At 38.5% G+C, this 12529-nt stretch overlaps 1 protein-coding gene and 1 long non-coding RNA gene across 2 annotated transcripts in view; one reads left to right on the top strand and one right to left on the bottom strand.

The window, feature by feature from the left end:
* Positions 1-12529, top strand: part of kif6 (kinesin family member 6) — a 49493-nt gene that overhangs the window by 16635 nt on the left and 20329 nt on the right. Inside the window, exons 8-13 of the mRNA XM_086095001.1 lie at positions 1183-1326; positions 1458-1544; positions 5225-5328; positions 5988-6093; positions 7968-8124; positions 9922-10137. Coding sequence (XP_085951127.1) covers positions 1183-1326; positions 1458-1544; positions 5225-5328; positions 5988-6093; positions 7968-8124; positions 9922-10137 — 814 coding nt within the window. The remainder of the gene's footprint in view (positions 1-1182; positions 1327-1457; positions 1545-5224; positions 5329-5987; positions 6094-7967; positions 8125-9921; positions 10138-12529) is intronic.
* LOC147163154 (uncharacterized) lies at positions 9147-11777 on the bottom strand. Its single transcript, XR_015097102.1, has 3 exons — positions 11657-11777; positions 10208-10287; positions 9147-10107 (listed from the first exon to the last, which is right to left on the bottom strand). It is a non-coding gene; the product is annotated as an uncharacterized LOC147163154 (long non-coding RNA).

The following is a 12529-nucleotide window of genomic DNA, read 5'->3' as shown; positions in this document are numbered from 1 at the left end:
AAAAATCGATTTTCCAGTTGTTGGAACGACAGTATGTCTGCATGTCAGGACTGGTTTAAATTTCATGATGAACCATCCATACATTAACGGAAAAGCTTTATTTTTTAAATTCAATTTAATCTCAATTTTCCAGTTAGTGGGAAACAAATAAGGCATTTAAGGCTGGGAGCCTTGACCTACATGCCAGCAGTTCCGAAGGCCTTTAATCTATTTCATAATATTTTATGTTAACGTTTGCTCAATGACTATGATACATTTTCAAGATCAATGATAAACATTTTCTCTGGCTGTAAAAACCATCACAAGAGAACAAGGATCATTTTTTGGGTCGGTGTTTTATTAGTTGCAAAATCCAGGGTGACATCTGACCCCATATGGTGTGATAACTTACCCATTGGTGGGGCAACACATGTCACATGTTCACTCCCTCTATTTGATGGCTTATAACTGCACTGACACAAAGTATGAAAATGACATGAATACAAAAAAATATACCTAAGACTTTGGTCTTTCACCTGGTGTACATTTTATTTCTTTATGATGTAAAAATATAAAAGTATCAAAAGTGATACAACTAGCCCCGGTGTCCCTAATTCCTGCATTTTTACCCTCAGTATGCTTGATTTCATATTCATTGTTAAGCACAAATATACAGTAGACTATATGGCAAACGTATTGAGACACACCACATAATTGGTTTGCTAATTATTGAGGTGTTCAGATGAATCTTTAAATCCCTCCTGAATTCAACTTTCCAGATTATCAGACCATTTTGGACAATTTTATGAGTCTGAACAGTTTGCAGAAGGCCCCTTTTTCTCCACCCTGTGAGCAAAGCTAGTTTTTTAAGATGTCTTTGGATGAGTTCTGTGGAAGAACTGAAGAGCCTCAACTTCATCCAGCATTTTTTTCGGGGGGGATGAATAAACAAAAAATAAAAATAAATCCCACAGACAAATCGTGTCTGTAAAAATTGAGTAGAAAGACTTCCCAGAAGACTAAATGCCATTGTGATTCTCTTCATTTTATACCAGACAACGGCTGGAGTTCCACCAGCAAATAATAGCAAAGACCCACTGTTTAAGTATTAGCATGCAGATATGACAATAAGAAATGTTACGAGCTGTATCCATCCTTCATTTTCATACAGTATTTGCCTCTTTTCACTTTGCTTTTCTTCAGGTTATCATTGCTCTGTCAGAGAGGAATCGCTGCCATATTCCATACAGGAACTCTATGCTGACCTCTGTGCTGAGGGATAGCCTTGGAGGCAATTGCAAGACCACTATGATTGCTACTCTGGCCGTTGACAAAAGGAACCTAGATGTAAGACACATCAATATTCTGTATTACAAAAAATAATGTCTTTGATTTCAGGCCAGATTGTGAACAAAATACAAATATCATGCTTTACATTTGTTAATCCTTCCACTTTGTCATCTTACAAAAAAATGCAGGAGTCCATCTCTACGTGTCGCTTTGCCCAGCGTGTGGCAATTATCAAAAATGAGGCAATATTGAATGAAGAACTTGATCCTGCCTTGGTGAGTGAGACAGCTGCATACTTTTCAATACCTCACCAGTCATAAATACTGTAACTCAGACCCAATTACACCACATCTGCCATTACAGCCAGACCTTTCACATGGATTCCAAGCCTTAATTTGATCAGCAAATGAGTTGCTGTATGGTTTTAACTTCAAAATGGAACTTAGTGTAACCTACCATGTGTTTAAGTGTCCTCTTTCGCAATCCAAAACCACTTTTTTCCAATGTCAGTGAGTTGTTCTAAAATAATCACTTTTTTTTTAGCCTTCAACACATCAACGCCTGCCCGTCTTGCTATATTTCACTATTCACAGATTGCATTTGCATTCTCTCCTTCTCTTGTTTACATGCCTTCAATTCTCTCTTGACATATTTTAGCCCAGTTCCTCGTATTTTGAGAAGGCATCCAGCTGAAGAGTATTGAGTTTTTACACTGTCTGGTTTTACTTGCAAACAAAAAGTCTAAGCTGCACCACTTGCAGCCCATGTTGCAATTCAATTAATTGTTGTAGACAAAGAGACTCATTGACAGCTGGTGATTTGGTTTTAACACATCTAATAAGTTACATTATACACCTTACACATACACATCATATAAAACCTTCCCTTACTAAATTTAACCAGGAATATTTAGTAGTGATAGCGCACTGATGTGGCAGCTATGATACATGAAGCTGCCACTATACTATTGCGACAAACATTTGGCTGGCATTGCATTTCAAAACCATACAGATGTATTTTTAAACTCGTCTGCAGCCAGCCTAGTAATTGTGACAGTGTCTGGCAGCTTCCAACTATGTACAGCACGATTTCACCTCCAAGATTCAAAATCCAATAACAATAAATGTTGCTTAGTGTGTGTCAGTGCCACAGTGTACCGTCTTTGTAAACCGTTCATTTTGAGGTGATGAAAATCTGTTAAAAAGTTGCTAACTAAAGGGCGGCATGGCTCAGTTGTAGAGTGTTCGTCACCCATGGTGACCATGTCGAAGTGTTCCTTGAGCAAGACACTGAGCCCCGTTTTGCTCACAGTGGACCTGGCGGCGCCCACTGGTGTGTGAATGGGTGAATGTGAGGCATTGTAGAGCGCTATATAAGAAGCGGTCTATTTACCAACAAAGAAAATGATTACTAACCTGAGAACTGTGTTGTGTTATTTTATGAGGATAGAATAAATACATTATTTAGTTGTTGACTTGAAAAACACCGTTAGAAATACAGAATTGGACACAAACATATTTTGAATTGGTGTAATTCGACTCAACCATCTCATTGGTTATTGATCAAGATGAATGGTTTTCTTCCTTAGATGAATGGAAAAAAATCCCAAGATCTGACAAAGATTGTGAATGGAATTGGTGGATCAATGCCAAATTGTATGTACTGTAGTCCTATTGCTTTTCAGGGTTGGTTTCATCCCACATGGTAAAATATGCAATAAACAGTGTTCCAGACAAGGATGGTTTCCTCAAGAGCGCTAAGGGTTGTTCCAACCCTAAATTTAAAAACTTCAATTTCATCTTGTTTCTTCCTAAAACCATGAACTCAATGTTGAAATTATGGTCCTCAAAGATCCAAAGCCATACTTATACTATATTGAGTTAAACAGAGTCGTGGTAAATCTGCTGAAAGGGTCAAAATAATTCATTTTAAGACGTAATGACTCACCTAAACCTCCGTCTCGTAACTGTAAACACCATATCATCTACTGGAGAATGCATCTATGATTAGCACTTACTTTTAAATGCAACACAGTGTTCGGGAGAAAGGTATGAGCGTCCCTGTGTATTCTTACTGCTTTGTTATATTGTTGTAATGCGCCCCCTGCATTGGTCAAAAATGTCTATATGCTATCATTTTGTTGTGGCCAAACAAAAAGCCGTGTTTAGATGTTGTGGGAAAACATGCCAGTTTCCTTCGTAAAGTAAGGCCCCATAATTGCAGCATGTTTGTGTGTGGCAAACTACGTAATAGTTGTGAATTTAAGATGTAACCTGTAGTTACGCAGGAGTGCTTACAGTTTACTGTGGGTGTTTTTTGTGTGGGTGCACAGACAAGTTTGTTTGCAAAAACGATTTGGGTCTATTTAAGTCATGACTATTTTGGTTTGGTGTTAAGTTTATTGACATTGTAAGTTTGTGACATGTCGTTTTCGCAAAACAAGAGCATAATTAATTATTCCGGGCCGTTCCCGCAACATAAAATCTGCAAGTTACCACGAACCTGGACTGCTATGCTGACATCACCATTCACGCATTTTTTGTGCTTTTTCCGAGTATTTGAAATTCCGCCATGGGGTTGTGGTACCAGTGTGGGCTCGGCCCGCTGAAATAGACTAGTGCTGATTGTGCTGTCCGACCGCCGGTGGTCAGCTTTTGAGGATGCAGCTGGGAGTCTACATCAGACCACAGGGTCCAAAAAAGGTACAGGCTGCAGCTGCAGTGTCAGCTATGATATTTATGTTTAAAAAATAAAATATGAGGTGGTTTAGAGATGAATATTCTTTCATGCTTATGACACTTACCTAAAAACAAAACTCAGGTCAGTTCCTTCTTTGGGCATCTGGTTTCACACTGTTTGACAGTAGGTGTTGTGTTTCTCTGATGTGTTTGGTATAACCTTTGACTTTGAAGGGTTATTTTGTCACTGACACACAGTTGAAGTATTTACTCAGGAGAATGTTGCCACTAAATAGATACCACCAATAAATACAACCATCCAGACTGGCTTTAACCAGGCAAAAGTGGTGCATGGGACAATCTCGATTTTAGGGCATTTGATTGCGAAATGTAGGTACATTCGTTCGTGTATGTGTCTGCCTGACTTCTTGTTGTGGCTCTGACAGCCTCTAGTTTGCCTTTTGAAAAAGCAGGCGTGGCAGTAACAGTAGACGTGACTGGAATATGCATTTCTTTATCATTGTTTTGTTTTGGGGGGATATTTCCAAATCAATCGTGTACGTATAATAATATAAAGCTTTTTTTTTTAATAGTGTACCACATTACCACTGGTTGAGAAATTGGGGAAACATATTTGATAACATTAAACAAGGGTTACTTGTGCATGTGCAATTACAAGAGCATTCATTCATTCATTCATTTATTCTAGGGCTGGGTTTTAAAAATCAAATAATCAAATCGATTTTCCTTTTCAAGCCTGATATCGATTCATAAAACAAATCAATTATTTTATATATCTCTTTTTCGCATAAATTCTTAAGAAGATTAATTTTTAAAAACCAAATATTTTTTGTTCTTACTGTTTTCTTGAAATGTAATGTTCACGTGAATGTAAAAGTATTTTCTTACATTTATAAAAGACCTGACTGGCCCTCTTTTTTCCCTTTCATCACTTATATATAAAAACGTTTTTGGAGTCAGTGAGTATTAGACAGACTGGATGCTAATGTTTGCCAGCAGAGGCAAGCAGAAGGTTTACTTACAGTATGTTAGGCCTCCTTCAGTGTATCCAGTTGTCTGGAATCACTTAAATGTTCCTCAAAGTGCATTAGCGTGATAAACCACAAGAGTGTCTCATCACTTGGCAGCAGTGACATGACCTGGATTTGTGTGTAAATTCTTAGTTTAGTGTCATCTATCGAAATGTGCATCACGTCTGTCTAATTTACGCTCTGTGTACGCGCATTGCTAACCTCTCGTTTTTGTACAAATTACAGTTGATTGCTCGCCTGAAGCAGGAGGTTCAATCTCTGAAGGAGGAGCTGATCTTGCTGACAGGAGAGGAGAGAGATGACCAGCTAGCTGTGGAGGAGATGAAGAAGTATGTGTTGTTGATTAATTGTTCATCAGAAGTCTCCTTGGACTTTGTTTGTTTGTCTGCTATTTCCTTAAAACAAAAATAACCACTCCGGGCTAATGATGTGTGTTTAGATATGATGTATGACCTTTTTGTTTTTATGGTTTGCAGTGTACATGTACATTTTGGTTATCCTCTCTGATCTGCCATCAGTTACTGACAGTCTTCATAACATATCACTTCACACCTAACAAAAGCAAACCCATTTGTTTGTATGATAAGGATTTCCCCTCCGCAAACTTTGATTGGTCGAAAAAACATTAATGTTGCAGAATATCAAAATGAGACTGCAATGTTTGTTTCAGTGCTCCGTCATTGTTTGCATGAAAAATAAAGACTTCACATTTTTGCCGTCTTTGGATCCGCTTGGATAGTCTTTCCAGTGGCTGCTTCCAAAACTTGAGGAACCAATGTTTGGAATATCATCCAGAGATAGTTTATCAACTGACTGGCCCAGTGTAGCTGGAGCATGAATTTAAGTAAATAGTTGTCTTTGAACAAACCCAACTTTAAACACTAGAAAAGCTCCTTAAATATAGATTTCCACTGTTTGAGCTGGTGTTGAGCGTGATTGATTGTAACTTGTAAGTGCAGTGGTTTAAAATTTCTGTCTGTGTGATTAGGTTGGAAGAGTCAGTTAAGGCCTTTCTAGATGATCCTGTTCCAGACGTGACACTGACTTTGGGACCAGACATGAGGAAAATACAGTACTGTTTTTGTCTGCTGAAGGTAATGGATTAATAATATTCATCATAGTCCTTGTCAGTACTGTGTATCTGTCTCTCTGTCTTGTTTCTTCTTACCATTGCTGTGACGGAGGAACAATGCCCATTTTCATTCTGTTGTGTAATGCAAGACTAATTTGTCTAAATAAGTACATGGGTAGTTTGTGATCTTAAAAAAGAGAGACTGTTCTGTGTTTTATCGGGCTTACTTTACTCCATGACAACATCCAAGATAGACTACTAAAGGCGCGTTTCCATTAAAGGTTCCAGTACCGCCTGGCCTGGCCTGGCCTCCATTGCTTATAGCGAGTCGCATCTTTCAATATATCTCCATTTTGTCATTACTGTAGATCACGTCCTCTTTCCGTAGCAACAGGAGTGTTCCATGACTGACATCAGGCAGTGCAGCGACCCTAAAGGGGAAAGTGTGAATATAATCATTTGAAAGACGGGCTCACTCTCATTCACCTGAATGGACTGTGGAGCGAGCTGCGCGCCACTCGAGAAAGATTTTGCCGCAAGCTTCACTCTTTCATGTTTTGGTACAATGTCTGAAAATGTTTAAATGATCACACCAATATTTGGGATTTTAAGTTACATTAATTTTTTTCCGCTATGATGACAACTGTTGGTAGTTTTCGTACGCTAAGTAATGTTGTTGTTTTTTTCTCTATGAGCACATTTAAAGAGGAAACAACAATTTCCATAAAATAAAAAATGTTGGGGACATGAGTAGAGATGTGAACATGAATCTTGGTGACGGCCAATCACATTTTTTGGACATTAAGCTACCTTAAGACTTTTTACATGAAGTGTTTTAGTCAGGCTGGCTGCATTCGCTAGCCACTGCCGCTTTGAAGGCTCGAAATAAGCGGCGATGAGAAATTAGCATTCTTCGTCTTATCAGAATACATTGAATGACAAAACTGGGACTCAACCACAGCTCCGAAAAGTTTCACTTGGCTGGACGGGCAGTCGGAGGTTGAGACTCGAGTAGCTACTTGCGCTGCAGCTAGCTAGTCACGACTCCTGACGAGCTGCGGCTGATCATGTATTCAAAAACATTCAAGCATATTCAACCTCTGCCTTGTGAAAAAATAATGATCTTTTTGAGAGAGAGAGAGAACCATAAATAAAACAAAAAACAAGATTTATATTTTAATGTAGAGCGCCACGGTGGCTGACTGGTTAGCACGTCCGCCTCCCAGTGCAGAGGACGAGAGATCAAGTGCGGGCTTCGGCCTTCCTGGGGGGAGTTTGCGTGTTCTCCCCGTGCTTGCGTGGGTTTTCTCCGGGTACTCCAGTTTCCTCCCACATTCCAAAGACATGCATGGCAGGTTAATTGGACACTCCAAATTGTCAATAGGTGTGATTATGAGTGTGGATGGTTGTTCGCCTCTGTGTGCCCTGCGATTGGCTGGCAACCAGTTGAGGGTGTACCCCACCTACTGCCCGAAGCCAGCTGGGATAGGCTCCAGCAACCCTTGTGAGGACAAGCGGTTAAGAAAATGGATGGATGGATATCTTAATGTTGTCTTTGTTAAGTAATTATGTTTACTCAAATATTTCATTAAACATTCTATACGATTTTGGTATGTTTGTGGGAATGTTTGTCCAATTTTATTTCATCCAAAAAGTCAAGTTCTTCTACACCGCACTTATCCAACCATACCTTTATGGACTGTGCTTAGCCTTTTCACTGTACCGCTACTGTGCCGTGCTGTCAAATGCTGCAAAATCTCCCTGATGTGCTCCCTTGTCAACATTTTATGGCTTTTAAATGTTCTCAAAAGTTGCTGAACCCTGTGTCCTAATTTTTTTCTCCTTTACATCAGGCCATTCCCACAAGGTTTCATAAATGTTGTTTGGTTTTATTAGACAATGATTCTGGGCAATAGAAGTGGAAACTGCCATAACCATGATGTAGTGGACTCACCAGCAGCCATACCGGAAGAAAAGGATATTCAAGAGCACCGCCGTGCAGAGGAAGTTGACAAACTAAAAGAATTGCTGGAGCAGCGTGATAATGAAATCAGTATCCTTTGACATTGGTTTATATCAGCAAAATATTTTGTTTGTCCTCATGATAATGTTTCAAACTTTATTTTCAACACTCAGTCTTTAAATATTTATATCACAATGCAGGTGCATAAGGGGTTTGCCTTATTCAAAAGTTGTGAAATGGTCCATTAAAATTGGAGCAACACTGTGGACCTTAATTTTAGTGTTGTGCCTCACTGCTCTGGTTTAACGGCATGTTCTATATTTCCTGCGATGTCTGCTTCATTGGAAAACGTAATAAAAAATGACAAGAAAGATGGAGCAGAGAGATTGAATGAACATTATAAGATATGTGTGACCACAATATTTGCACTGAATGCTTTTTGAGGGAGTCCACTGATCCAAGGTGGAGGCCCAGCAAGAAAAATGTTCACCCTATACTTCAAGCTTATGGTCGTGCTTAGCAAAAATGAAGATATCAGATGCCAGACATATCCGTGATGGAAAAACCTGGAACATAAGTCTTAAATAAGAACTTGTATGAAACAATGACATGAAACCCAGAAATAAAGTTTTTAGTTTTTTTTCCCACCTATAATAGCTTAACACAAGTTTGTAATAGGTTTAAAACTTGGCAGCTTCAAAATTAGTGCACAGGCACTGTCGTTAGAGACTGTAATGGATACATATGATAGTTCCCACTAATATCGCCTTCAATATTAATGATATTCTCCTGATCCGTCATTTATCATATCAAATAATGCCATGTTATTTTGTGCTGAGCATCCCAAATGTTCTGCTGACCACCACAGTTTTTTGTGGTGTTGTCTGTCCACAGCCAAACATCTGCTAATGTCATGACAAGACCATGCATGAGGAACATACAAATGTGTTATTTATTATGGAATGTGCTTCAGTCATCAAACGTACAGGAGTCTATATTTAGTGTTCGGTATGTGGGACACAGACCAGAAGCCCAATCAATATTTAACGACTCCAATGTTTTATTCATATAATGCTATACATGGACGGTTTTCAATCACAAGCCTCACTATCTGCTGAGTGTTTTCCTATCTTTAGTGAGCCATTGCACAAATTTTACAAACAAAAAGTCAAGACACACCACCAAACAAAAGTATCACAAAGTGTATACATCATATTGAAATATTGATGAGCTCATCTCAATTTGCCCTCACATTTTATTCCTTTGTGTGCAAAAGTCATTATATGGAGTTAAAAGAAAGGTTTAAAGTATCACAAATGCAGGGAGACATATGGACAAGTGAAGCTCATGGCAGATAAAGTGTGAACTGAAAAGCATCACAGTGGCAAGTTCTCCTGTTTCAGACTTCTTTGGTAGCCAGACAACGTCGATGTCATACTCACGCAAGTGCACCGACCTCACAAGCATTTCGACACTTGGACTCGAGTAGACAAACACATACAATCTCATCAGTAGAGAAGATTTTGTGGAATCTTGGCAAAGTCCCTGCAGCCTGCCTGGCTCCCATTCTCTCCACTGATTCTTCCCAGACCATGACATCTCCCTGAGTCTGTAATGTCTTGACAGGGAGCACATGTCAGCAATCTGCCATTATTAAAAGCCTACTATTGTGCATGCCGTGAGGAAACTAATGTGCTGCTGCCCTTTACTTTGTTGTCATTTTTGGCTCACCTCATGGAAATTCTCTCTATAAGAAACACATATTCATCAGTCTAGCTTTCAACCATATCTACTGGCCTTCAGGTACAGCATGTTTTGTCATCTGAAGCATGATTTCACATGAACAGCAAATATTTAATCATGGTGTTCACAAACTCTTTAACTCAGTGCCTATTGGTATCCTGGTTCGGATTTTGAAGAAGGAGAAGAAAAGAGCCAATGATGCCACAATGCAACTGGAAAGTATTTCCAGTGTACAGAAGCATGCGGCCAAGAGTGATGCCAGTTTGTCAGCAATGCCACTGTTAAAGGCGGGAAACAATGAACCAACCTCAACTGGTCCTGGTGGACGAGCTGTACAGTACATGAAAAGAGGTCATTACGGTAAAGTTACTTTCTCTGGACTGTTGATTTTGTTTGGAGATGTTCTTGCATCTTTCAGGATAGTCTTTACCTATAACTGGGGTCTGCAACCTGAAGCTCTGGAGCTACACAAGGCCATTTTGTCCCTCTCCTGTGGCTCCCTGTGGATCTCTTAAAAAAAAAGAAGTAGAAATTAATATAAAAAATAAATAATTATTATTATTATATATTTTTCCCATATTATTTTATATTTCTTTTATTAAATTAATAATTAGAGTCCAAATTTTAAGTTGTCAGAAAAGTTTGAAAATTTAGCCAAAAAAATATCCAAAAGTGACCATTAAATGTCCAAAAAGAAAGCAGATAAATGTCCATGAAATTGCCAAAAAGGTCAGCAAACGGTATAAAAAAAAAAGTAACCATGAAATTTAAAAAAATTACCATAAAATGCATTTGGAATTGCCAAAAAGGTTTCATTTAAAAAAATAAATAAAAAGCAGAAAATAAAATGTTCAAAATGTTACTTTAAAATGTCCAAAAACAAAAGAAGAAATCCCCAAAATTACCATAAAATGTCATTGGAATAGCCCGCCCCCCCAAAAAAGTCAGAAATTGATCAAAGAAAAGGCAGGATTTTTTTTTTCAAAATATAACTATAAATTGTCCAAAAGCAAAAGAAGAAATCACAAAAAAATGCCTTAAAATGTCCAAAAAAAATACCCAAAATGTTTTTAAATAAAGGCGGAAGAGTTTAAAAATGTATGAAAAACAAAGTCAGGAAAATTACACACATACACATGCACGCAAGAAAATCTAAAAACGTCAGACGAAAAATATGAAGAAAGTGAATGTCAATGTATTGGATGCTGCCTATTTAATTAACTCTTGGGTCCTCAGTACATTAGTGCATTAGTTTTCTTCATCACAATGTTCAAATGTTTTGCGGCTCCAGACAGATTTTTGGTTGTTATTTATTTGGCCTAAAATGGCTCTTTCGACAGGAAAGGTTGCTGACACCTGGAATGGCCAATGGCATTTTTCACATATAATAGTATGAATGTACAATCTTCATACCTCCTGTTTTTTTTTTAAAGAGTTTTTCATTGTATTTTCATTTTTATATTAGCAGGACCATAAAGAAACAAACTGATTTCCATTTATTTTTGGGGATGCGTTAGTCCAAGTGAGAACTTGTTTCATTTTATTGGAGATACAGATAAAGATATAATTTCAGATTTTTCCTCAGGACAGTCTTTTCCCATATTTTGTTTTTTTATCCAACATCTGTCCTGTCATCAGTTATCAGGATTTCTCAATACTTAATGGGTGTTTTCAATCAGTTGTGGTGGAAGGAGCAGCATTGACCAAGCGCTCATATGATGAGGCGGAACTGTTCAACATCACAACAACAGCCAAAAATAGTCCTGGGTCTGAACCCAGTGAGTGTGACATGTAGGAAGTTTTGATGTGGGGTAAATTTGCTTAAAATGGTTTTCCTAATCCTTGCAAAAGTAATCAAACATCATGAAAACATCATCACCTCAGGTTCTCAGCACTTCATCGTGACTTCTCGCTGCTGTTAAATAGTGAGAATGGATCCTGTTAACAAAGGAGTTTGTGGATAGAGTAAATGTTTTGCAGATGTTGTCTCCTGTATAGCTGACGTTTAGTTTTTCCTGGAGGAGACAAAACATTTGTGATAGATTAGATGCAAAAACAGCAGCCAGGTGATTTTCCTTATGGAATTTGGGAGCCCGAGCCGATCTTCAGTGTGTCTGTTGAGGTTTTCTGAGGAACATGAACAATTCTGGATTTTTGGACCATAGGCAAATAACCTGATATCCCTTTAGTATCCATAGCTACTAGAGCTGTGCATGAATGAGAATTTGGTGGTAATTCGGTCATTCCTTTGAGTGGGCGTAGCAAATTATTAACCGAATCGTAATTTACCGGCTCGGATCAAATGGTGTGACGTCACTGGAACAACAACATACTTGTTGAGTGCAAGTGAACTTTTGACAATTTGACATTTCCAGACTTAAACCATTTGAAAACAGCAGTTGTTCATATTGAAATATCTGAATCTTTTCATGGCACCCCCTGCAAATCTTCTCAGGTGATTAGACGTAATGCAAATGATCGTGGCTTTTTTTCTTCCCGGTTGTTAGTTCAAACGGCAGCAGTGCAAGAAGTTGCCACGCTGTGCAAGACATTTTAAAATGCTACGCAATCATTTAGAAAAGGAAGCAAAACACGTACATTTTCGAGCAAGCAGCCGTAGGCATAGATATCCATTCATAGACCCTTCCCTCTGAGTGGCTGCCGTGTTGAGCAAGTCCTGCGAGCGGTCTTAAAGCCCCGATTATTAAATGACACGTGGCTTGTATCATAGCCGCATGTCTGATGTTTGTAA

This window comes from Leptonotus elevatus, chromosome 14 (assembly GCF_054856555.1).
Source record: "Leptonotus elevatus isolate MCC_2025b chromosome 14, RoL_Lele_1.0, whole genome shotgun sequence".
Taxonomy (NCBI): Eukaryota; Metazoa; Chordata; class Actinopteri; order Syngnathiformes; family Syngnathidae; genus Leptonotus; species Leptonotus elevatus.
The sequence above is the reverse complement of the archived record's forward strand: the minus strand, read 5'-3'. Positions and strand labels throughout refer to the sequence as shown.